This window comes from Salmo salar, chromosome ssa09 (assembly GCF_905237065.1).
Source record: "Salmo salar chromosome ssa09, Ssal_v3.1, whole genome shotgun sequence".
Classification (NCBI taxonomy): Eukaryota; Metazoa; Chordata; class Actinopteri; order Salmoniformes; family Salmonidae; genus Salmo; species Salmo salar.
This window is the reverse complement of record NC_059450.1, coordinates 376,702-403,954: the sequence shown is the minus strand read 5'-3', so window position 1 is coordinate 403,954 and position 27,253 is coordinate 376,702. Positions and strand designations below refer to the sequence as shown.

The following is a 27,253-nucleotide window of genomic DNA, read 5'->3' as shown; positions in this document are numbered from 1 at the left end:
CCTGAATACTTACAGTACCAGTCAAAGGTTTGGACACACCTACTCATTCAAGGGTTTTTCTTTATTTTTACTGTTTTCTACATTGTAGAATAATAGTAAAAACCATAAACTATGAAATAACACAGAATCATGTAGTAACCAAAAAAGTGTTAAACAAATTAAAATATTTTAGATTTTAGATTCTTCATAGCCACCCTTTGCCTTGATGATAGCTTTGCACACTCTTGACATTCTATCAACTAGCTTCATGAGGAATGCTTCTCCAAAATTATTGAAGGAGTTCCCACATATGCTGAGCACTTGTTGGCTGCTTTTCCTTCACTCTGTGGTCCAACTCATTCCAAACCATCTCAATTGGGTTGAGGTCAGGTGATTGTGGAGGACAGGTCATCTGATGTACTGTAGCACTCCATCACTCTCCTTGGTAAAATAGCCCTTACATAGCCTGGAGCTGTTTTGGGTCATTGTCCTGTTGAAAAACAAATGATAGTCCCACTAAATGCAAACCAGATGGGATGGCGTATCGCTGCAGAATGCTGTGGTAGGCATGCTGGTTAAGTTTGCCTTGAATTGTAAATAAATCACTGACGGTGTCACCAGCAAAGCGCCATCACACCTCCTCCATGCTTCATGGTGGGAACCACACATGCGGAGGTCATCCGTTCACCTACTCTGTTTCTCACAAAGACAGCAGTTGGAACCAAAAATCTCCACATTTGGACTCATCAGACCAAAGGACAGATTTCCACCCCTCATGTTTCTTGGCCCAAGCAAGTCTCTTCTTCTTATTGGTGTCCTTTAGTAGTGGTTTCTTTGCAGCAAATCGACCATGAAGGCCGGATTTCACGCAGTCTCCTCTGAACAGTTGATGTTGAGATGTGTCTGTTACTTGAACTCTGAAGCATTTATTTGGGCTCCAATTTCTGAGGCAGTAATTAATGAACTCATCCTCTGCAGCAGAGGTAACTTTGGGTCTTCCGTTCCTGTGGGGGTCCTCATGAGAGCCAGTTTCATCATAGCACTTGATGGTTTTTGCGACTGTACTTGAATGAACTTTTAAAGTTCTTGAAATTTTCCGGATTGACTGACTATGTGTTAAAGTAATGATGGCTGTAACATAACATGTGGAAAAAGTTAAGGGGTCTGAATAATTTCTGAATGCCTTGTAAAATACACTGTAAGACATTTGACAATAAATCAATAATGTTTTGTAAGACAAATCGCCCCACATACTATGAAGGCCTTCTCAACAGTAATATGCGGAACATAGTCTGAACTCTGCATTATCAGTTTACTGTAGTCTACTTAAGCAATACGGCACCTCGGCGGTTGGTGGTATATGGCCAATATAACATGGCTAAGGGCTGTTCTTAATGCACAATGCAACACGGAGTGTCTGAATACAGCCCTTAGCTGTGGTATATTGGCCATACACCACCAACCCCAGAGGTGCCTGATTGCTATTATAAACTGGTTACCAACGTAATTAGTAAAAATAAATGTTTTGTCATACATGTGGTATACAGTCTGATATACCACGGCTGTCAGCCAATCAGCATTCAGGACTCAAACCCCCTAGTTTATAATACTGAACATTTCCCTTAATATTTATATCTGACAATGCTATATTTTCTTTGTTGTCCGAAAAAATGATATTCTCTTCTGTACAGCTGGCAGTAGTTTTGGGGGCACAAATGGAAGCTGTTTTTCAAGCATCTTGCAGTTCTTCACATTCTTGGCTATGTAATCCTCACATATCCTGTGAGACATTTAAAAAAATAAAAATGTTTTAAGTATAGGCTAAGAGGGCATTGCATGCATTTGGTAGTTGTAGCTTACTATACTAAACTGTCACTGTGTCATAGCATCTATGTAATAGCAAAATAATAAATTCCATGAACTATTTGTATGGGGATCATTCTGTATATAGAATATTGTTTTGTTTTATCAGTCAACAAAATATCAGTGTCTTCTAGCTGAGACAGATTCTCCCTCATTGAATTATCATAATTGATTAGTTACCGAAAGAGTGGGTAGGGCTGGATCTGGAAAACAAGTGCATCATTGCAGTGACCCTGAAGAAAGGTGATAACGAAACAGTACCATAACAGCTTATTGTAAACATGTCTTCCATAATTCATGATACGTGTTCCATAATTCATCAAATGATCTGCTTATGAATTTTAATAATTTAACATTAACATAATACCAAGCAATTTCCTTCCTGTCACAAATGGTAAAATCATCCAATGTGAATGATTAGGGAAGTTCCTTGAGTGGTTTCCATAGAATCAGAATGATTCTAAGGTGGTTTCCATTATACTTACTGTGTCTACTAGAAGTATGTAGTTGCAACTACCCCCAAACACAATGACATCAGAGTCTTTCCCTTGGCATGCTGTGTGCCACAACCTGAGGGTGGAAAATAAATAAAGGGTCAGATCATAGAATTACATATAAAGTGAATTAAAGGATCTCTATGGGTCAGACAATGTGCTTACAGTTTTATCATTTGCACATTTTAGGTACATTCCTCAGACTTTAGATTGGAACATGTAATGCTATCCAATACCAGTTTAGTAATTTAGCTTGATTTAAACATGATACAAACAACTTGAACATGCACTACCTTGGTTTGTTCATGTATGGATGCTCAAACTCTCTCCATTTCTTCGTCCCAACATCAAATACCCAGCCATCGCCTGGAGAGATATAATTGATTTTTTAGAAAAGCGAATGCCATGTTTCCGTGGACCTTATTAAGGTACAGAGGTAGGATTTTGAATCTGTACAGGTAAATGACTTACTCATTGGTTTGCAGTCTATACTCAGTCCTCCAAATAGAAACAAACCGCTGTCAGATATTGCAGTGAGGGTATGCCACGACCTTCCCACTGGCACATTGGATGCTGGTACTCTAGAAAAACCATTTTGAAAGAACAGTTAAAAAAAATAAAATCAAGCGTGTTGTCATAACAGTATAGAACAGGAAAGTAACCATTTTAAGTTGAGCATTTGAAAGAGTGAACAGTAAATGCGTACATTTCGGACCATGTCCATGATTCTAGATCTAGACAATAAATGTCACTTGTCCTGGTTTCCTGAAAGTGAAAAGAAAAATGAAGATCTTATTTCAAACCAAATAAAAAAAACTTGAGTTAAGTATGTATATTTAAACTTGTATGTACAATAAAAGATGTAATCCCACAAATCTTATTAGCAATACACTTTAGGATTTTTGTGTCTGTGTTTCAATGCAACCATGGAGAGAAGTTCAAATTAATAATTTCTCACTCTTATTCTGCCCCCACATACATATCCTTTGTGGCAAAGTGTTGCACTGGCATGGGCAGCTCTGGGGTCAGGTGCACAACCCTGTAGACAGTAGATATCCACAAATAAAGTATAATATGTGCCTTGTATGTTCCATTCCTCAAATCATGTGATGTCATAGCACATTCTTAAGTTTATTGTTTATTGTATATGATATCATGTCTTTTTTTTTTATAAATAAACACGTTCAATGTATTGTCTTACACTAGTATGTGGTTCACTCCAACTGGCCGATGCTGGGTCAAACATATGGACTTCATTGTTCCATCCCCAATAGATGTCATCCATCTACAGAGCACAGTATTACTAATCCATATAATAAAGTTAAAATAGTTAATAGTACTAGAAAATGTATTTATGCCTTTGGCTATAATGGCACCCATAAGCAAAAATTACCCATGATGCCTCATCCATAAGGAAGCTTCTGTTGTTATTGATGTCATCAAGTTGCTTATGACCATATCCACCAAAGTAGATGAGCCTACAGAATAACCAAAACATATCCCAATCACAAGGGTTTCGTTTTACAGGGTAGCTGTGCACCCCCAATGATTTTTTAGATCACCACCAATAGTAAAGTGGCAAGGTTCGATTTATAAATCTTCCCAATTAGGGCAGTACTGCCATGGGCATTGTTTTTTTTTTTTTAAAGAATGCTTGCCTGCCATTGAAAACCCAGCAAGAGAGCTTATCTCTGGGTGAAGGAGGGGAGCCACTCTTATGGCTAACTTTCCTCCAAGTGTATTTTCCATCCAGAAGATTGACACAGTAAAGCTGAAAACAGACCATTTCAGCATGTAAATGTAAACAAAACAATGTAAGGCTTAGTAAGCTATTGAGGATTTTCACACATCCTTGCAAATGTACTGTACATTAGGGGGCTTTTTTCTATTGATTGGGTTTACCTGGTTGGTCTGGCCGTTGTCATCGCATCCCCCAAATATGTACATGTCTCCATTCAGAGAGCAGCCACAGGTGCCTGACATGGGGGGCGGGACCTCTCCTGACATCCTGCACATTTCCCTTCAGAATGGAGAATAAACAAACAAAACAGGGAAATGTAAGTTGCAGGGCGCAAAATTAACAAAAAGCATAGAGTACAGATATAAACACAAACCACTGACCAATATTTATTTGTATCAATAAACTTATATGTAACAACATTGTAAATAACATGTAACAACCTCTAATGCAGAGCTCCATAATTATGAAATGTAGTGTTTACATCTCTCAAATATTTCCACTTGGCACAGACGTCAGCTCAACATCTAGTTTTGATTTACATTTGGTTGATGTGAATTCAACATGAAATAAATAAAAAAATAACCCTGTCATTGGATTTAGGTTAAACGTTGGGTGAAACAATTACAAAATTCCCTGACGTCGATGCGTTTTTGCAAATCGAATCAGTTTTCCACATTGATTCAATGCCATCACATAGATTGTTTTTGTTGTTGAAATGAAATTATTCAACTTTTGCACTGAACCAACCCACTGGGCAAAAACTGGTAAAGTAAATTGTTGCGTGGTTGTTTTTTGATGGGTAGACTGTAGTAGAAGATTCAAAATCAAGTTTAGTTCTCATAAGATATCAACTTCTCCATTCATGATCTTAGAAATGTGTTACTAAGTTAAAATTCCATTCATATTCTTACCATACACCTCTTTCTAAGTCATATAACCAGATCTCATCATTAGGTAGGAAAACTTCATCATCAGCAATTGACTGCAGAAAACAAGTAACATAGAGTAGTAATTTGGCATCAATCAACATATTGCATAATCCTTGAATATTTTTTCATGATCCAAATAGCATGTTGGTGAAATGCAAAACATAAATGAAAGAAAACACTATCCATTGGCAATGCTTGTCAAGACAGTTGCAGCCAGGTAGGCTTTCTGTTTAACAGTTTCTGCTTACCACGTAGCCTCCCCACACGTACAGGACATTTCTCTCAATTAGAGCCGTATGACCGCTTCGCTCACGGGCTACAAGCTCTGAACAGTGCTTTTCAATTGCAGAATCCATGAATGCTAATAAGGAAAAATAAAAGAGGATACGTTGCTACATTGAAACAAATATCACTGTCAGGACATTATAGTATCGTTGAAGAAATCTGCTCAGAGATCCGAGTTGCTCATTTTTGTCAACACAGGGAAGAGTGAGGATGGTAAATTGAAGAATTACATTAGGTCGCGTCCTGTCGTCTCAAGTTGTTTTTAATCAAGTGCAACAGCTTTGAGAGAAGACAAGTTTTTCTTGCCCTGATAAGCTTCAGGCAGGTTGTCCCAATTCAACCTAATTGTTGTTTTATTCTGTATTCGTTCTACACTGATGTGTTGTAAATATGAGAATACTATTTAGATATGTTGAATAAACACATGGAGGATAATACATTAATAAACATTCAAGTAATAATTTATATACTTACATGTCTGTGAATACGGGGTGTTTTAACAACTTCAGCTGACTTCAAACAGCAAATCTCGGCATAATCGTGATTTGTACTATCTTGGATCCTTGGGACGTCCCTACCGAAACCCTAACCTAATAGCGGCAATCATCATTAAAAACAATAAAACAAGAATCAATGGATACATATCATTAATATGGATGTAAATTCATGTAGCAACTGCTGACTGCCCCTATAACCTTCACCCTACCAATTTACGTTTCAACTTCAATGGGGACGTCCCAAGGATTCCGGATTGCAAAGACTGCAGACTAAAAATAAACTTGTGTAGAATTTTTGCTGTGGAGGAAGTGACGAAACATGTAGCCTACAGGCGGAAGGTAAGATTTAGCGCCAAATGTTTGATAGTTGAAGGAAGATTGGATTGAAAATGAAGGTCCGCAAAGTGAAGACGAAAGTATCTGCTGGCTTCAGGATGCGGGACTTATGCTTCGACCGTATGTTATTGTTTGTCAATCATGTTGTTCTTGACATTTGTTTACAGTAAATGTAATGGCTGCATTGCTAGTTAGTAGCCAAATTGGTCTGTTGTGTCAGTGTCATACCAAGAAGTTATGCTAGCCCAGACTCGACGGCAGGATAAAGTGACAAGGGTCAGTTGAAATCGGCAAGGGGGCTAAAAAAATGTTGTGTTCTTGCATTGGACTTATATCGAATTCTGCTTATAATCATTGGATCTCCATTCGCCTTTCATTTACAATAATGCTAATTAAATGCTGAAAGTAGTAGCCTACTCATTCAAGTTTTTTTTAATTTTGTATTATTTTCTACATTGTAGAATGAGAGTAAAGACATCTAAACTATGAAATAACACATATGGAATCATGTAATAAACCATAATAAACAACGTTCAAATGCTGAGACTCCGAGATCGTTGAGTTGTTTTGGAATCTGAAGCTTGTCTGTTGCGACGTATCAGAACAATGGACAGCAGTGCGGTTTAGATGGGCAATTACCCTATTACAAGCAGCCTATGTGAATGCAGCCGTACACACAGCTGCCTTACCACAATAATGCTAACTAAATGCTGAAAGTAGTAGGCTAGTTATTTATGCATGCAAACAAAAACTGTATAGCAGTTTGGCTTAGAATACCGACAACTGCGAACAGACCAAAACAGCGGTACAAAGTAGTAAGCCTAGTAAACAAAATATCACCTCGATAAAGGCATGACATCATCTATATGTATTTTACATTAACAGTTAACAAACGCAGTAAATGAAAGGTGAATGGAGATCCAAATAACAAAAGCATAGCCTATAGCCTAATACATTGAGATGCAGCCATGATCAGCTGTTTTGCCAAATAAATGGGGCATCATTTGGGTTCTTGCGTTGGAATTAAATTGAATTCTGCTTATATCAGGCTACACCACAAACATAAAAGTAAAAAAAATGCATTTGACCAAGAAGTGACAAGTCCAATGGCACACAATCTTGCGGCGCTCTATCAGCACAATGGACAGCGCTCTACACACTAAAACAAGATTTTGATAAAGACCAACCAGCTAGATTGTTTCAATTTTACCTTTTCGAAAGAGTTCCAGCTTCCTTGATGCTCTGTGGAATTTCCGGAGTAATTGATAATTCTATTCTCCCCGAATCTTGTAAGATCCCCCTCAAATGCCAGTTGTATTAGTTGAGCTTTCTTCTGGTGTAGCGTGCTTCTACTCTGCTGACTGAACACATCTTTCAAAGTGGAAAATGAATTCTCGCATGTAGCTGTGAACGCCCCAAAGTTAGTCCATGTTTCAGTGCAGAAAGCACAGTCGTTATAGTGGAGAGAGGCCCAGAGAATCGTTACAGGATAACAAGTGGGGTCCATTTGTTCTCATTGGAGCTAGAGCGGGCGATTTCAGGCTGCAAAAACTGCAGCTCGACACTAAACTCAGCTTCCACCAAATCTTTTTTTGCTTAGATCCAGGAGTCGCTTTACATCTAGAAAGTAATGGCTCTCTGGGTCAAGGGCACACAGGGCCTCCACCAGTTGGCAGTTGCCTTTGCTGAATTGTTCTGACATTTCACCAATGACCGCATCCAACGTGCTGAGGAACAGTCTTTTACACTCAGTCTCTTTTCCTCTGTCCTGCTGTACTGTCCAGTGGATATATTTTCACATCCAGTAGGAACCTTGGTCCAGTATATCTTCAGTGTGTGCCAAGATTCTCAGATTTCTTTAACTATTTCCTCAGTGACAATCTCACACATGAGCGCTATGATATAATTTTGAATATCGTGTTACGTATGTGGTATTATGGGGTATGGTGCTAAACACCTTGGCAGGTTCCTCGTCCTTTTTGGAGAGTATATTTCATCATAGACAGAAAAAGTCCACTGCACCCCTCCCATCTTGATTCTTATCGCGTCCAATGTCCCCCTCAGTGGTTGCTGGTTTGAAACAAGGAACTCAATAATCACAATCGGCGACAAATACATGCGATTTATGCCAGCTGCCGATCATTAACAAGTGTTGAAAGTGACACTGATGGTCCCAATAGCTCTTCAAACTATTTTTTATTTCCACAGTGCAGTGCATTTCAAATGCTCTTTGCTTGATGCGTGTCTAGCAAATCCTTTGGTACTATCAATATCATTCTTCCAGTTAGAATACCCAGCTTGGGTGAAGACCTTGTCTGCGTTAGCATTGGACCCAAAACGGAACGTTCGACATGGGAAAACAAAATGCAGCATCTGCAGTAACCGAGTATTCTAGCCACTCTCTTCCTATGAACCAGTTGTTATTAAAGGATTCTACGCTAACCTGGGCTGGCTTCTCTGTTCCAAGATCATAAGGAACAGTCGGGGGTGGAGGTGGCTGTGGAGCCATTATGGCAGCACTTGTGGAAGGGTGGGTAGGCTCTGTACATGGAGCTAGCTGCAGCGCGGGAGCATCATCGCTGTTGGGTTTGGCGGCGGCCTCGGTGGTTTGATGCAGCTGCTCATCGCTCTCTTTCTCCTTTGTTTGGGTACTTGGGCGAAGCCAATTTCTGATATCCATCGTGGCAGATTAGTTGGGTCGAGCTAGCTAAATAGACTAAAGCTAATAACTATTTTTATACCTAAGAGTGAAGCAGCTTCAGCAGAAAATGTTTAAATCAAATATTACAGGAGGCGTATCATGTTATTCACTTAGCCAACGACAGAGATGAAAGGCGTTTTTTTCCCGGCTTTTTATGTAATCCCAACGGAGTCACACCTAACCACCCAGTGGCTTTCCATAGCCCCCCAGCTGCAACCTGGTCTCAGAACATTTTGTATTATTCTGTAAGTAAATCCGAGATACTCCATTTAGTATAATATGTTATGTTCGTATGGTATGTATTCATTTGAGAATGTCCATCATCCATTTTTGTATATGTTACGAATTACAATTTGTGTGATTTGTTACGAATTAGCGAAATGTACAATATGTGTTTGCCTTAACGCTGCAATATGTAACTTTTTGGGCGACCTGACCAAATTCACAAATAAATGTTGAGTTATAGATCTGCCATTCTCATTGAAAGCAAGTCTAAGAAGCAGTAGATCTGTTCTATGTGCACAATTTCTATGAGTCCCGCTCTTAAGTTTTGTTTTTGCGTCTTTTACTTTCGGTTTTGTACACCAGCTGAAAATATATATTTTTGGTTATGGAAAATATGTTTCACAGCGGTTTAGATTGTGCAGAGAATCATTGTACTATAACTGTTTGTTTTTACAAACTGAAATTATGCGAACTATTCTTATTTTAGCAACCAGGAAATGGAGGTAGTGATTTCTGCATATTTAGCACCTTTTAAGTAACCTTCTGTCTTATGTAACCAAACATAACATATGATACTAATCTATATTGACTATGTTACGTCTGGTCTATAAATAAAGGTTAAATTAATAAAAAAGACCAGGCTGCTTACACACACCACATCGTGCCCCGTCTATTGTGCTGACACAGAGGAGCGGAGATACAGATTGTTTTAGGGCGCCAACCTCTAACTCAATCATTTAAACTTTTTTGCTATTTTTATATAGAGACATAAAACTAAAACTGAGGCGGGTAAAGTTTTTAAACTGAGGGGGGCTAAGTCCCCTTTAGCCCCCTCGTGGCGCAGGGCCCGAGCTAGCCACCATTATATTACACATACAGTCCCAGTCCAAAGTTTGGACACGCCTACTCATTCAAGGGTTTTTCTTTATTTTTTTATTATTTTCTACATTGTGAATGAGAGTGAAGACATCTAAACTATGAAATAACACATATGGAATCATGTAGTAACCAAAACAGTGTTAAACAGATCTAAATATATTTGAGATTCAAAGTAGCCACCCTTTGCCTTGACAGCTGTGCACACTCTTGGCATTCTCTCAACCAGCTTCATGAGGTAGTCACCTGGAATGCATTTCAATTAACAGGTGTGCCTTGTTAAAAGTTAAGTAGTGGAAATCTGTCCTTTGGTCTAATGTGTCCAAATTTGAGATTTTTGGTTCCAACCGCCTTGTCTTTCTGAGACACAGAGTAGGTGAACGGATGATCTCCGCATGTATCGTTCCCACCGTGAAACATGAAGGAGGATGTGTGATGGTGCTTTGCTGGTGACACTGTCAGTGATTTATGTATTTATGCTAGTTAACCTCTCTGGGCTAGGCGGGGCGAATTCGTCCCACCTACGCAACAGCCAGTTGAATCCCGTGGCGCGATTTTCAAATACCTTAGAAATGCTATTACTTCAATTTCTCAAACATATGACTATTTTACAGCATGTCAAAGACAAGACTCTCGTTAATCTAACCACACTGTCCGATTTCAAAAAGGCTTTACAACGAAAGCAAAACAATAGATTATGTCAGCAGAGTACCCAGCCAGAAATAATCAGACACCCATTTTTCAAGCTAGCATATAATGTCACAAAAACCCAGAAGACAGCTAAATGCAGCACTAACCTTTGATGATCTTCATCAGATGACAACCCTAGGACATTATGTTATACAATACATGCATGTTTTGTTCAATCAAGTTCATATTTATATCAAAAACCAGCTTTTTACATTAGCATGTGACGTTCAGAACTAGCATACCCCCCGCAAACTTCCGGGGAATTTACTAACAATTTACTAAATTACTCACGATAATCGTTCACAAAAAACATAACAATTATTTTAAGAATTATAGATACAGAACTCCTTTGTGCAATCGAGGTGTCCGATTTTAAAATAGCTTTTCGGTGAAAGCACATTTTGCAATATTCTCAGTAGATAGCCCAGCCATCACGGCTAGCCATTTAGACACCCACCAAGTTTAGCCCTGACCAAAGTCAGATTTACTATTACAAAAGTTTGATTACCTTTGTTGTCTTCGTCAGAATGCACTCCCAGGACTGCTACTTCAATAACAAATGTTGGTTTGGTCCAAAATAATCCATCGTTATATCCAAATAGCGGCGTTTTGTTCGTGCGTTCCAGACACTATCCGAAATGGTAAATCAGGGTCATGAGCATGGCGCAATTCGTGACAAAAAAATCTAAATATTCCATTACCGTACTTCGAAAGCATGTCAACCGCTGTTTAAAATCCATTTTTATGCAATTTTTCTCGTAAAAAAGCGATAATATTCCGACCGGGAATCTCCGTTTAGGTAAACAGAGGAAAGAAAACAAAGCATTCGGTCGACGCGGGCACGCGCCTGAGTCTCACAGTACTGTAACCAGCCACTACCCAAACGCGCTACTTTTTTTCAGCCAGAGCCTGCAAAGTCACGATTCAGCTTTTTGCCGCCTTCTGAGAGCCCACGTGAGCCGTAGGAAGTGTCACGTAACAGCAGAGATCCTTTGTTTTGGATAGAGATGGCAAAGAAGGCCAAGAAATGGTCAGACAGGGTACTTCCTGTACAGAATCTTCTCAGGTTTTGACCTGCCATTTGAGTTCTGTTATACTCACAGACACCATTCAAACAGTTTTAGAAACTTTGGAGTGTTTTCTATCCTGACACGCTGCTCTCTGTGAGGTTGTTGTAAGAGAATGTGTTCCAAATCCACTTGCCAGATAAATGTAAAGTAAGTACATGATAATGAAATGTGTACCATGATCCACATTGACACTTAGCCCATTTCTGTAGCGTACACATCGGCTTGAGCTCTTCACCCCACCTGTAATAGGGGCCGTGCCGCTGCAGAAGGAAGCAGGAACACATTTCAGGTAATAACTCTGTTATAACTTAAGACACACTTTATGTGTTTAATCGATTTTTAGATAAGCCATGAGGACATTTTCCAGACTTTCCTTAAGTGTTGTGAATGGATTGCCCTGATCTTGATCTGTGCTTGTTTTCAGCTTAAGACTGTTGAAGCACTTTTAGGTAGTACGGCTACGCTACGAGAGGTCATTGTCTTGGGGATGGTCACACAACTTATAGAGGTGAGCAGCTAAAATCATGTTAAGGACTTTGAATTGGAAAATATAGTAATATCTGCAATACAAATTAATGAATATACACTACCGTTCAAAAGTTTGGGGTCACTTAGAAATGTCCTTGTTTTTGAAAGAAAAGCACATTTTTTTATCCATTAAAATAACATCAAATGGATCAGAAATACAGTGTAGACATTGTTAATGTTGTAAATGACTATTGTAGCTGGAAACAGCTGGTGTTTTTGAATTGAATATCTACATAGGCGTACAGAGGCCCATTTATTAGCAACCATCACTCCTGTGTTCCAATGGCACGTTGTGTTAGCTAATCCAAGTTTATCATTTTAAAAGGCTAATTGATCATTAGAAAACCCTTTTGCAATTATGTTAGCACAGCTGAAAACTGTTGTCCTGGTTAACGAAGCAATAAAACTGGCCTTTAGACTAGTTGAGTATCTAGAGCATCAGCATTTGTGGGTTCGATTACAGGCTCAAAACGGCCAGAAACAAAGTACTTTCTTCTGAAACTCGTCAGTCTATTCTTGTTCTGAGAAATGAAGGTTATTCCATGCAAGAAATTGCCAAGAAACTGAAGATCTCGTACAACGCTGTGTACTACTCCCTTCACAGCTGAAACTGGCTCTAGCCAGAATAGAAAGAGGAGTGTACAACTGAGCAAGAGGACAAGTACATTAGTGTCTAGTTTGAGAAGCAGACGCCTCAAGTCCTCAACTGGCAGCTTCATTAAATAGTACCCGCAAAACACCAGTCTCAACGTCAACAGTGAAGAGGAGACTCTGGGATGATGCTGGCCTTCTAGGCTGTTGGGATCTTTTTCAGCGGCAGGGACTGGGAGACTAGTCAGGATCGAGGGAAAGATGAACGGAGCAAAGTACAGACAGATCCTTGATGAAAACCTGCTCCAGAGCGCTCAGGACCTCAGACTGGGGTGAAGATTCACCTTCCAACAGGACAATGACCCTAGGCACATAGCCAAGACAACGCAGGAGTGGCTTCGGGACATGTCTCTGAATGTCCTTGAGTGGCCCAGCCACAGCCTTGACTTGAACCCGATCGAACATCTCTGGAGAGACCTGAAAATAGCTGTGCAGCGACGCTCTCCATCCAACCTGACAGAGCTTGAGAGGATCTGCAGAGAAGAATGGGAGAAACTCCCCAAATATAGGTGTGCCATTGAACCAGGGACTGGAATCGAACCAAGGACTGTAGTGACGCCACTTGCACTGAGATGCAGTGCCTTTGACCGCTGTGCCACTCGGGAGCCAATTATGGGGTATTGTCTGTAGATTGATGAGGGAAAATAATCTATTTACGCCATTTTAGAATAAGGCTGTAACTTAACAAAGTGTGGAAAAAGTCAAGGGGTCTGAATACTTTCCAAATGCACTCTAGACACACACACACACACAATTAGAGCACGGCGTATGTTTGTTGTTTTTGAAACCTGTCGAACGCTGAAACCTGAACTAAAGACCTCGGTTTAAAAGCTGACAGTGTTTTTATATACTTTAATTTTATTTTGAATCCTGTGGCTCTGTTGGGCTAAATTGCTGTGAGTGCTGCTATCTGTCCCGGGATCCTGCCAGATTCCGTATAGAGGGAGAGACGCGAAAGCCCAGCTAGCCTAGCTGGCTCGGCGGTCTCAAATGGAGGCCGCCATTGGACGTTTCCAACGTTGCAGGAGCTGCGTTTACTTTGCTTTGTTCCGGGAAAATGTTGACTTTCAATGTAGTAACTGCTTGCAGAGGACTACAAGAGTGAAGTAGCTACTCTTACCAAGCAAGTAGCAAACCTACATAAGCTACTGGGGAACCCACGCCCATCTACTTTTTCTTCCACACCAGTAGCTGGACACCGCTCTGGTCTGGTGGAAGTTTCGATGCCGTGTCGTCTCTCCACAGCCGACTGGCCGGTGCTAGGCAGGGTTCCATCCCTGAAGGGGTCTCCCCCTTCCCTGGAGAACGGAGCTGATCTCGACCCAACCAACCAGCCATGGGGGTATGTCACTCGCCGTGGAAGTCGAAGAAGGCGTCCTCTGGCAACGGGGGGTCTCCATGGAGATGTTGAGCCCGGAACTGACACAGACCAGAAACAGCTTTGCCGCCCTGGATCCAGAGGTTCCGGGGTCCTTCGTCCATGGTGGCTTCCCAATCAAGATCGGATCCGGAGGTACCTGCGTCTTCGTCCTCGGCTCTGTCTCCCTCTCCGGTGGCTTCTACCTCGGGTTCACCAGATCGTGAGGCTGCCTGAGAGACCGGCCCATTCAACATCACCAGCTGTCATCATAGGCAGCTCTACGGTGAGAAACATCTCGGTCCCCATGGCAAAAACCCCGTGCTACCCAGGAGCACGAGTACAGGACATAACAAGGCTGCTTCCGACTGTTCTACCACAGATGCCGGGAGCTGACACTGTCGTAGTCCATGTGGGGTCAAATGACATCAGGAGGGCTAGCTCGGAACATTTGAAAATGGATTTTAAAGAACTGATTTTAGCATTAAAAGACTCCAAAAAACGGCCAATAATTTCAGGTCCAGTACCATCGTTGGGCCGCGGGTGTGAAACGCATTTCAAGGCTGCATTGAAACAATGACTGGTAAATGATCCAAGACCAGCTCAGTTAATCCCTACCATTGTGACAATGAGTCACCATAATGCTGCATCAAATGTATATGATCTTAGGGGCATTGGCAAACACAATATAAGTCATTTAATTTAGGTACCTCTAATTGCACCGAATACATCTGTTTATCCTACAGCTATTGTAAGCCGTAATCATGAGCCTATAAACCAGAGTTACACTGTTAGCACTGAGGCGGTGTGCAATAGTAGGAAGACCACTTTATGTAGCTCACCCTGCACTATCAGCTCCAATGTAAATAACATGAGTAAGTCTACCTCTGATAAGATTCCCAGTAAAGCATTAAAAACAGTCAAGCAACCCAGAAAAGTGCTAAAAATAGCCCATATTAAAAATAGCCTAAGAAACAAGGTCCATGAAGTCAATAACTGTCACGTCCTGACCAGTATAAGGGTTAATTGTTATTGTAGTTTGGTCAGGACGTGGCAGAGGGTATTTGTTTTATGTGGTTCGGGGTGGTGGTTGTTGTAGAAGGGCATTTGCTTAATGTATTCCGGGATTTTTGGGCACTGTGTCATATTCATGTATTTCTATGTTTTGTCTAGTGAATCTGTTTCTATGTTTAGTTAATTGAGGTTGGGACTCTCAATTGAAGGCAGGTGTTGTCTTTTTGCCTTTGATTGAGAGTCCTATATGTTAGGGTGTGTTTGGGTTTGTATTTTGTGGAGATTGTTTCTTGTTTTGCCTGTTTCTTGTTTAGCGTGTGTGAGCCTAATGAGACTGTTGTGTTGATCGTGAGTATTCGTTGTTTATTATTTTGGTGTTCTCTTTTGAGTTAAATAAACGTAAAGATGAGCATCCACATTCCTGCTGCATTTTGGTCCTCCTTTCCCGACGACAACCGTGACAGTAACGTGCTTGTAACAGATGACATTCATATTATGAAACTCACTTAGATAATACCTTTGATGATACAGTGGTAGCAATACATGGTTATAACATCTACCGAAAAGACAGAAATGCCAACGGAGGCGGTGTTGCAGTCTATATTCAGAACCACATTCCTGTAAAGCTTAGAGACGATCTGTTAAATACTGTTGAAGTAATATGGCTACAGGTTCATCTGCCTCACCCAAAGCCCATTCTTGTGTGAAGCTGCTATAGAACACCAAGTGCTAACAGTCAGTATCTGGATAATATGTGTGAAATGCTTGATAATGTATGCGATATCAACAGAGAATTATATTTTCTGGGTGATTTAAATATTGACTGGCCATCATCAAGCTGCCCACTCAGGAAAAACTTCAAACTGTAACCAGTGCCTGTAACCTGGATCAGGTTGTCAGTCAACCTACCAGGGTAGTTACGAACAGCACAGGAATTAAATCATCAACATGTATTGATCGCATTTTTACTAACGCTGCAGATATTTGCTTTAAAGCAGTATCCAAATCCATAGGATGTAGTGATCACAATATAATAGCCATATCTAGGAAAACCAAAGTTCCAAAGGCTGGGCCTAATATAGTGTATAAGAGGTCATAGAAGAAGTTTTGTAGTGATTCATATGTTGATGATGTAAAGAATATTTGCTGGTCTGTGGTGTGTAATGAGGAGCAACCAGACGCTGCACGTGACGAATTTATGAAACTACTTATTCCAGTTACTAATAAGCATGCACCCATTAAGAAAATGACTGTAAAAATTGTTAAATCCCCTTGGATTGATGAGGAATTGAAAAAGTGTACGGTTGAGAGGGATGAGGCAAAAGGTATGGCAAATAAGTCTGGCAGCCCAACTGATTGGCAAACGTACTGCAAATTTAAGAAATCATGTGACTAAACTAAATAAAAATAAACTACACTATGAAACAAAGATAAATTATATAGAGAATGATAGTAAAAAGCTTTGGGGTACTTTAAATAACATTTTGGGGAAAAAAGCCAACTCGGCTCCTTCATTCATTGAATCAGATGGCTCATTCATCACAAAGGCCACTGATATTGCAAACTACTTTAATGACTTTTTCATTGGCAAGATAAGCAAATTTAGGGATGACATGCCAGCAACTGACACTACACATCCAAGTATGTCAGACCAAATTATGAAAGACAAGAATTGTACTTTTGAATTCTGTTAAGTCAGTGTGGAAGAGGTGATTTTTTTTTTGTTATCTATCAACAATGACAAGCCACCAGGGTCTGACAACCTGGATGGAAAATTACTGAGGATAATAGCAGACGTTATTGCCACTCCTATTTTCCACATCTTCAATTTAAGCCTACTAGAGAGCGCTACTCAAGAATAGTAAAGCCCCCTTTACTGCCTCAAATAGCCGACCAATCAGCCTTTTACCAACCGTTAGTAAACTTCTGGAAAAATTGTGTTTGACCAGATACAATGCTATTTTACAGTAAATAATTTGACAACAGAATTTCAGCATGCTTGTAAGGAAGGACACTCAACAAACACAGCAATTACACAAATGACTGATGACTAGCTGAGAGAAATTGATGATAAAATGATTGTGGGGGCTGTCTTGTTAGACTTCAGTGCAGCTTTTGTCATTATCGATCATAGTCTGCTGCTGGTAAAACGTATGTGTTATGGCTTTACACCACCTGCTATAATGTGGATGAATAGTTACTTGTCTAACAGTGCACAAAGGGTGTTCTTTAATGGAAGCCTCTCAAATATAATCCAGTTAGAATCAGGAATTCCCCAGGGTAGCTGTTTAGGACCCTTGCTTTTTTCCATTTTTACTAACGATATGCCACTAACTTTGAGTAAAGCCAGAGTTTCTATGTATGCGGATGACTCAACAGTATACACGTCAGCTACTACAGCGACTGAAATGACTGCAACACTCAACAAAGAGCTGCAGTTTGTTTCAGAGTGTGTTGCAAGGAATAAGTTAGCCCTAAATATTTCTAAAACTAAAAGCATTGTATTTGGAACAAAACACTCACTAAACCCTAAACCTCATCTAAATCTTGTAATAAATAATGTGGAAATTGAGCAAGTTGAGATGACTAAACTGCTTGAAGTAACCCTAGATTGTAAACCATCATGGTCAAAACATGCAGTAGTTGATGCAGTAGTAGCTAAGATGGGGAGAAGTCTGTCTATAATAATGCGATGCTCTGCCTTCTTAACAACACTATCAACAAGGCAAGTCCTACAGGCCCTAGTTTTGTCACACCTTGACTGCTGTTCAGTCGTGTGGTCAGGTGCCACAAAAAAGGACTTAAGAAAATTGCAATTGTCTCAGAACAGGGCAGCACAGTTGGCCCTTGGATGTACACAGAGAGCTAATATTAATAATATGCATGTCAATCTGTCCAGGCTGAAAGTGGAAGAGAGATTGACTTCATCACTAGTTTTATTTAAGAGAGGTATTAACATGTTGAATGTACCGAGCTGTCTGTCTAAACTACTGGCACACAGCTCGGACACCCAAGCATACCCCACAAGACATGCCACGAGGTCTCTTCACAGTCCCCAAGTCCAGAACAGACTATGGGAGGCACACAGTACTACATAGAGCCATGACTACATGGAACTCTATTCCACATCAAGTAAGTGACGCAAGCAGTAAAATTAGATATAAAAAACACCTTATGTAACAGCGGGAACTGTGAAGGACTGGGCCGCAGTGTCTCCCGACCCCTCTTGTCTCAGCCTCCAGTATTTATGCTGCAGTAGTTTGTGTCGGGGGACTAGGTCTGTTATATCTGGAGTATTTCTCCTGTCTTATCTGGTGTCCTGTGTGAATTTAAGTATGCTCTTTCTTTCTCTCTCTCTCTCTCTCTCTCTCTCTCTCTCTCTCTCTCTCTCTCGGGGGACCTGAGCCCTAGGACCATGCCTCAGGACTACCTGGCCTGATGACTCCTTGCTGTCCCCAGTCCACCTGGCCGTGCTGCTGCTCCAGTTTCAACTGTTCTGCCTGCGGCTATGGAACCCTGACCTGTTCACCGGACGTGCTACCTGTCCCAGACCTACTGTTTTCAAGTCTCTAGCGGCAGCAGGAACAGTAGAGATACTCTGAATGATCGGCTATGAAAAGCCAACTGACATTTACTCCTGAGGTGCTGACCTGTTGCACCCTCGACAACCACTGTAATTATTATTATTTGACCCTGCTGGTCATCTATGAACATTTGAACATCTTGGCCATGTTCTGTTATAATCTCCACCCGGCACAGTCAGAAGAGGACTTGCCATCCCTCATAGCCTGGTTCCTCTCTAGGTTTTTTCCTAGGTTCTGGCCTTTCTAGGGAGTTTTTCCTAGCCACCGTGCTTCTACACCTGCATTGCTTGCTGTTTGGGGTTTTAGGCTGGTTTTCTGTACAGCACTTTGTGACATCAGCTGATGTAAGATGGGCTTTATAAATACATTTGATTGATATGATTGAAGCAACACAAACATTGGCACACACACACACACACACACACACACACACACACACACGATAACATACGCACTATACGTACACATGGATTTATTAACGTAGATATGTGGTAGTGGTGGAGTAGGGGCCTGAGGGCACACAGTGTGTTGTGAAATCTGTGAATGTATTGTAATGTTTTGAAATTGTATAAACTGCCTTCATTTTGCTGGACCTCAGGAAGTGTAGCTGCTGCTTTGGCACCAGCTAATGGGGATCCATAATAATGTAACGACCCTGGGTTTATAAGCGCGGAAATCGACTCTGCCGCTCGAGCATGCTTTTGCGGCACAGTCGATGGCGCGCCGGACTTCAGGCTTGAAGGTCGAGGGTTCGAGACCTGTTCCCTGCTGTTTCATTACAATAAAATCAAATACAAATGGTGATAGGTAGTAATATTTGCATCATGTTAAGTTTTTAAAAATATGTTCCCTTTTTTTCAGGGGAAATTCTATCTGGAAGACCCCAGTGGTACAGTACAGCTGAACCTCTCAAAGGCAATATCATTTCATTATTGTGGTGATGAAAGGAGAATGACAAAAGTGTTCGTTTACATTGCGAAACATGGCCAATTCAAGTCTGGAATATAGTCCGTTTATTGTATTTCAAAGCATGTATGTTTTCCTTAACCTTGTCCTCACCAGTTCCACAGTGGACTTTACACAGTCTTGATTTCTTTTGGCAGAAGGTAAAATAAATGATCCTCTTCATCCACATGAATGGACATCAGACAGGAGATGTACTATTTACTATTACCTCATTGTGTTATGCAATCCACAGGCTGGTATGAGGACTCAGTCTTCCATGTCAATGCATTTGGGTTCCCAACGACCGAGCCATCATCCACCACATTGTCAGTAGATTAGATTGCAGAATGTTGCTAATTGTGGACCTACAGTTGAAGTTGAAAATGTACATACACCTTAGCCAAATACATTTAAACTCAGTTTTAGAGAGAATGATTTATTTCAACTTTTATTTCTTTTATCACATTCCCAGTGGGTCTGAAGTTTACATACACTCAATTAGTATTTGATAGCATTGCCTTTAAATTGTTTAACTTGGGTCAAACATTGCAGGTAGCCTTCCACAAGCTTCCCACAATAAGTTGGGTGAATTTTGGCCCATTCCTCCTGACAGAGCTGGTGTAACTGAGTCAGGTTTGTAGGCCTCCTTGCTCACACACGCTTTTTCAGTTCTGCCCACAAATGTTCTATAGGATTGAGGTCAGGGCTTTGTGATAGCCACTCCAATACCTTGACTTTGTTGTCCTTAAGCCATTTTGCCACAACTTTGGAAGTATGCTTGGGGTCATTGTCCATTTGGAAGACCCATTTGCGACCAAGCTTTAACTTCCTGACTGATGTCTTGAGATGTTGCTTCAATATATCCACATAATTTTTCTACCTCATGATGCCATCTATTTTGTGAAGTTCACTAGTCCTTCCTGCAGCAAAGCACCCCCACAACATGATGCTGCCACCCCGTGCTTCACGGTTGGGATGGTGTTCTTCGGCTTGCAAGCCTCGCCCTTTTTCCTCCTAACATAACGATGGTCATTATGGCCAAACAGTTATATTTTTGTTTCATCAGACCAGAGGACATTTCTCCAAAAAGTACGATCTTTGTCCCCATGTGCAGTTGGAAACCGTAGTCTGGCTTTTTTATGGCGGTTTTGGAGCAGTGGCTTCTTCCTTGCTGAGCGGCCTTTCAGGTTATGTCGATATAGGACTCGCTTTACTGTGGATATAGATACTTTTGTACCCGTTTCCTCCAGCATCTTCACAAGGTCCTTTGCTGTTGTTCTGGGATTGATTTGCACTTTTCTCACCAAAGTACGTTCATCTCTAGGAGACAGAACGCGTCTATAATAAATCACCTTTATAAATAATTCAAATTAAAAAACAATGAGGATGAGAATGAAGTCTGGTTTTCAGAGCCTACTACGGCACCACGTCGGTGAAGGCCTATGCCAAGCTGAAGCAGCTGGAGGAGGAGAACGAGGACGTCATGTTGGTGATGGTCTCTGACGTTTGGCTGGACAGCGTGGAGGTGCTGGAGAAAATCCACCTCCTGTTCTCAGGTTTGTCCGACAATTTCTCACTCACAGAATAAGAATTCATATGGGGGTCTTTACCAGGTTACTGTAAAGCACTTTGACAACTGTTTCTGTAAGAAAGGCTTTATAAATCAAATTGTATTGATTGATTCAAGCATTTATTCAAATCGTATGGTTGATGTTGACATTGGTCATTGTCATGTGTTTGTCCTACATTTCCATCTCAGAGATTTTGCAGTCTCCAGCCATCTGCTCAATATCAAATCAAACTTTATTTGTTACATGCTCCGAATACAAGTGGAGACCTTACCGTGAAATGCTTACTTACAAGCCCTTAACCAACAGTGCAGTTCAAGAAGAGTTAAGAAAGATTTACCAAATAAACTAAAGTAAAAAATTATAAAAAGTAACACAATAAAATAACAATAACGAGCCTATTTACAGGGGGTACCGGTACCGAGTCAGTGTGCGGGGGTACAGGTTAGTTGAAGTAATTTGTACATGTTGGTATGGGTGAAGTGACTATGCATCGATAATAAAGCAGTGTACAAAACCAATGGGGAGGGGGTCAATGTAAATAGTCCGGTGGCCATTTGATTAATATCTAGTTCTACTGCTCAATACTATGGTCTGAAACAACCTTCTCATGTGTCCATTGTAGGATACGCAGCTATGCCGCCCACCTGCTTCATCTTCTGCAGAAACTTCTCGGCCCCCTATGGAAAAACACAAATCAAATCACTCAAAGGTAAAAAGGATTTTAAGTAAAAAATAAATGTTATGCCCTGCTTGTGAAGGTATCATTCTGACCTAGCAAATGGGTTATGACCGAAGCATTAACACGTCGAAGTAGACACAACTGAAGTATTATTTTTTCATCCCCAGAGTCGTTGAAAGTTCTTGCAGATGCAATCTATGAATACCTCAGCATCCAACAGGTAAACTCTGAGCGAGATAAACCACTTGGTTGACATGAAAGTCGGATATTCCAGGAAATAGTTTCAACAGTACTACATTGTTATATGACTTGCATCCAGGGTGACAAACTTTTGGAAATGTTCACCATGCTGCATTGAGGTCTGGTCAGAAATTCTACAGGTAATGGTTTACTTTCCTGATTGAATCGATCCTTTCAACTGCAGTAGTCGCTTTGTGTTTGTCCCCGGTCCTGAAGACCCTGGTCCCAGCACAATCCTACCCAGGTGAGAGTGATTTATTTAATTAAGATAAAACAAACTCCAAAAACCAATGTACATAAAAAAAATAACATGGGTAAAATAACCCGTCGCACACCAATACAAATACACGAGCACATAACAACAAACAATCTCTGACAAGGACATGAGGGGAAACAGAGGGTTAAATACACAACATGTAATGAATGGGATTGGAACCAGGTGTGTAGGAAGACAAGACAAAACCAATGGAAAATGAAAAATGGATCAATGATGGCTAGAAGACCGGTGACGTCGACCGCCGAGCACCACCCGAACAAGGAGGGGCATCGACTTCGGTAGAAGTCGTGACAGTATCCCCCCGACGCGCTGCTCCAGCAGCGCGTCGACACCGGCCTCGGGGACGACCCGGAGGACGAGGTGCAGGGCGATCCGGATGGAGACGATGGAACTCTCGCAGCAAGGAAGGATCTAACACATCCTCCACCGGAACGCAGCATCTCTCCTCTGGACCGTACCTCTCCCAGTCCACGAGGTACTGAAGGCCCCTCGCCCGACGTCTCGAATCCAGGATGGATCAAATGGAGTACACCGGGGCCCCTTCAATGTCCAGAGGGGGCGGAGGAACCTCCCGCACCTCTGCCTCCTGGAGCGGGCCAGCCACCACCGGCCTGAGGAGAGACACATGGAACGAGGGGTTAATGCGGTAATGGGGGGGGGAGCTTTAACTTCTCTAGGGTAGGGGGCAGTATTTTGATGTCCGGATGAAAGGCGTACCCAAATTAAACTGCCTGCTACTCAGGCTCAGAAGGTAGGATATGCATATTATTAGTAGATTTGGATAGAAAACACTTTTTCTACAACTGTTTGAATGATGTCTGTGAGTATAACAGAACTCATATGGCAGGCATAAACCTGAGAAAAATCCAACCAGGAAGTGGGAAATCTGAGGTTTGTAGTTTTTTCAAGTCATTGCTTATACAGTATACAGTGACTTAGGGTTCATTTTGCACTTCCTAAAGCTTCCACTAGATGTCAACAGTCTTTAGAACGTTGTTTCATGCTTCTACTGTGAATTTGAAGCGAACAAGAGGGCCTGGAGTCAGATGAGTGAGGAAATGACATGAGCTCAGAGGCGCGCGCTCACGTGAGTGTGAGCTGTGTTCCTTTTCTTTTCTGAAGACATTGGAATTGTCTGGTTGGAATATTACTGAAGATTTATGTTAAAAACATCATAAAGATTGATGCTATACATAGTTTGACATATTTCTACAAACGTAAATAGAACTTTTTTTGACTTTTCGTCGTGACATTTGCGCACGCTTCCTGCATTTGGAGTAGTGGACTGAACTCGTGAACAAAAGGAGGTATTTGGACATAAATGATGGACTTTATCGAACAAAACAAACATTTATTGTGGACCTGGGATTCCTGGGAGTGCATTCTGATGAAGATCATCAAAGGTAAGTGAATATTTATAATATTATTTCTGAGTTTTGTTGACTCAGATTATTGCAAAGTGTGCTTTCGCTGTAAAGTTTTTTTTAAATCTGACTTAGCAGTTGCATTAAGGAGAAGTGTATCTATAATTCTTTGAATAACAGTTTAATATTTTATCAACGTTTATGATGAGTATTTCTGTAAATTGATGTGCTCATTCAACTGAGGTTTTGGGAGGCAAAACATTTCTGAACATTACACGCCAATGTAAAATGGGGTTTTTGGATATAAATATGAACTTTATCGAGCAAAACATACATGTATTGTGTAACATGAAGTCCTATGAGTGCCATCTGATGAAGATCATGAAAGGTTAGTGATTCATTTTAGCTGTATTTCTAGTTTTTGTGACGCTTCTCCTTGCTTGGAAAATGGCTGTGTGGTTTTTCTTGTTAGATGCTGTCCTAACATAACGCTAGCGTCCCACATACCCTAGTGAGATTTCTTGTTAGATGCTGTCCTAACATAACGCTAGCGTCCCACATACCCTAGTGAGATTAACCCAAAACATACCTTGTTCACTCTCCGCAGGACTTTAAACGGCCCCACAAACCGCGGACCCAGCTTCCGGCAGGGCAGGTGGAGGGGCAGGTTTTGGGTTGAAAGCCAGACCCTGTCCCCCTGTGCAAACACCGGGGCCTCACTGCGGTGACGGTCTGCACCAACTTTCTGGCGCCGTACGGCACGCTGAAGGTGGTGCGTGAGCGGTGTCCCAGGTTTCCTCCACGCGCCAGGACAAGTCGTCCACCACAGGAGCCTCGGTCTGACTCTGATGCCAAGGGGCCAGAACCGGCTGGTACCCCAACACACACTGAAAGGGAGAGAGGTTAGTGGCGGAGCGAGTTCTGGGCCATCTCTGCCCAGGGCACGAACGCCGCCCACTCCCCCGGCCGGTCCTGGCAATAAGACCTCAGAAACCTACCCACATCCTGGTTAACACTCTCCAACTCCCCGTTACTCTCAGGGTGAAAACCTGAGGTAAGGCTGACCGAGACCCCCAGACGTTCCATGAACGCCTTCCAGACCCTTGACGTAAACTGGGGACCCCGATCAGACACTATATCCTCAGGCACCCCGTAGTGCCGGAAGACGTGTGTAAACAGAGCCTCCGCAGTCTGTAGGGCCGTAGGGAGACCGGGCAAAGGGAGGAGATGACAGGACTTAGAAAAACGATCAACAACGACTAGGATCGTGGTGCTACCTTGTGAAGGTGGAAGATCGGTTAGGAAATCCACTGACAAGTGCGACCATGGCCGTTGTGGAACGGGTAAGGGTTGTAACTTACCTCTGGGTAGGTGTCTAGGAGCCTTGCACTGGGCGCACACTGAGCAGGAGGAAACATAAACCCTCACGTCCTTAGTGGGAAGTACTGGTGGCCCACTTTAGCTTAGACAGCGCATCGTCCGACCGATCCCAGGATGACCAGAGGAGGGTGACGTGTGAGCCCAGTAGATCAATCGGTCGCGGACAGCAGACGGAAGGTACAGACGCCCAGCTGGACACTGAGGGGGAACGGGCTCTGCACGTGACACCCGCTCAATGTCCGCGTCCAGCTCCCACACTACCGGTGCCACCAAACAAGAGGCTGGGATTATGGGAGTGGGATCTATGGACCGCTCCTCTGTGTCATACAGCCGGGACAGTGCGTCTGCCTTAACGTTCTGGGAGCCTGGTCTGTAAGAGAGGGTAAACATAAAACGGGTGAAAAACATGGCCAACCTTGCCTGGCGAGGATTCAGTCTCCTCGCCTCCCGGATGTACTCCAGATTGCGGTGGTCAGTCCAGATGAGAAAAGGGTGTTTAGCCCCCTTAAGCCAATTTCTCCATGCCTTCAAAGCCTTGACGACAGCCAGCAGCTCCCGGTCCCCCACATCATAGTTTCGCTCCGCCGGGCTGAGCTTCTTAGAGAAGAAGGCCCCGGGCCGGAGCTTAGGTGGCGTACCCGAGCGCTGAGAGAGCACAGCTCCTATCCCAGCCTCAGACGCGTCCACCTCCACTATTAATTGCAGAGAGGGATCCAGATGAGCCAAAACAGGAACCGAGGTAAACAGAGCCTTCAGTTGCCTAAAAGCCCTGTCCGCCCCAGCCGACCACTGCAAGCGCACCGGACACCCCTTCAGCAGTGAGGTAATGGGAGCAGCTACCTGACCAAAACCCCGGATAAACCTCCGGTAGTAATTGGCAAACCCTAAAAATCGCTGCATCTCCTTCACCGTGGTGGGAGTCGGCCAGTTACGCACGGCTGCAATGCGGTCACTTTCCATCTCCACTCCTGACGTGGATAGGCGATACCCTAAGAAGGAGACGGACTGTTGAAAGAACAGGCATTTCTCAGCCTTGACATACAGGTCATGCTCCAACAGGCGACCAAGCACTCTGTGCATCAGGGACACATGCTCAGCGCGTGTAGCGGAGTATATCAGAATGTCATCGATATACACCACTACACCCTGCTCGTGCAGATCCCTGAAAATCTCATCTACAAAAGATTGGAAGACTGATGGAGCATTCTTCAACCCGTACGGCATGACGAGGTACTCATAATGCCCTGAGGTGGTACTAAATGCTGTCTTCCACTCGTCTCCCTCTCGGATACGCCCCAGGTTGTACGCACTCCTGAGATCCAGTTTGGTGAAGAAGCGCGCCCGTGCATTAACTCAATCGCCGTGGCGATCAGAGGTAGCGGGTAACTGTACCCCACCTTGATTTTATTGAGACCTCGATAATCAATGCACGGGCGCAGACCTCCATCCTTCTCCTTCACAAAAAAGAAACGTGAGGAGACGGGTGAAACGGAGGACTGAATGTACCCCTGACGCAGGGATTCGGAGACATATGTCTCCATAGCCACCGTCTCCGCTTGCGACAGGCGATACACGTGACTCCTGGGAAGTGCAGCGTCTACCATGAGATTTATCGCACAATCCCCATCGATGGGGTGGTAATTGAGTCGCCTTCTTTTTACAGAAGGCGAGAGCCAAATCGGCATATTCGGGGGGAATGCGCACGGTGGAGACCTGGTCTGGACTTTCCACCGTAGTAGCACCAACGGAAACCCCTACACACCGACCTGAGCACTCTCGCGACCACCCCGTGAGAGCCCTCTGTGGCCAAGAAAAAGTGGGGTTATGACAAGTTAACCAAGGTAGACCCAGCACCACGGGATACGCAGGAGTGTCAATAAGGAAAAGACTAATCTTTTCCTTGTAACCCCCCGCGTCACCATACTCAAAGGAGCTGTGGCCTCCCTGATAAACCCTGACCCTAATGGTCGGGCATCT

At 42.4% G+C, this 27,253-nt stretch overlaps 1 protein-coding gene and 1 long non-coding RNA gene across 2 annotated transcripts; one reads left to right on the top strand and one right to left on the bottom strand.

Annotated features, from left to right (window-relative positions):
- Window positions 1-740: 740 nt before the first annotated feature.
- On the bottom strand, window positions 741-6,060 carry LOC106610631 (kelch domain-containing protein 1). The gene is made up of 14 exons (XM_045723334.1): window positions 5,766-6,060; window positions 5,255-5,367; window positions 4,989-5,059; window positions 4,239-4,356; window positions 3,995-4,107; window positions 3,730-3,814; window positions 3,538-3,621; window positions 3,295-3,375; window positions 3,043-3,101; window positions 2,808-2,917; window positions 2,630-2,702; window positions 2,328-2,412; window positions 2,023-2,075; window positions 741-1,759 (listed from the first exon to the last, which is right to left on the bottom strand). Exons 2-14 carry the CDS (start codon window positions 5,360-5,362, stop codon window positions 1,624-1,626), a joined length of 1,176 nt encoding a protein of 391 aa, XP_045579290.1. The 5' UTR covers window positions 5,363-5,367; window positions 5,766-6,060; the 3' UTR covers window positions 741-1,623.
- A 66-nt stretch (window positions 6,061-6,126) lies between these two features.
- On the top strand, window positions 6,127-22,580 carry LOC106610584 (uncharacterized). The gene is made up of 9 exons (XR_006770915.1): window positions 6,127-6,244; window positions 11,896-11,975; window positions 12,111-12,194; window positions 18,642-18,878; window positions 19,682-20,398; window positions 21,176-21,321; window positions 21,959-22,045; window positions 22,183-22,235; window positions 22,440-22,580. It is a non-coding gene; the product is annotated as an uncharacterized lncRNA (long non-coding RNA).
- Window positions 22,581-27,253: the final 4,673 nt, after the last annotated feature.

Bases quoted from the DNA above. Each gene is read 5' to 3' on its own strand.
- LOC106610631 (XM_045723334.1), bottom strand. From the start codon at position 5,362: ATGGATTCTGCAATTGAAAAGCACTGTTCAGAGCTTGTAGCCCGTGAG. The intron at 2,703-2,807 runs GTAAGTCATTTA...ATATCTCTCCAG, and splicing joins TATAGACTGCAAACCAATGA to GCGATGGCTGGGTATTTGAT. The intron at 1,760-2,022 runs GTAACTAATCAA...AATGTCTCACAG, and splicing joins CAGCCCTACCCACTCTTTCG to GATATGTGAGGATTACATAG.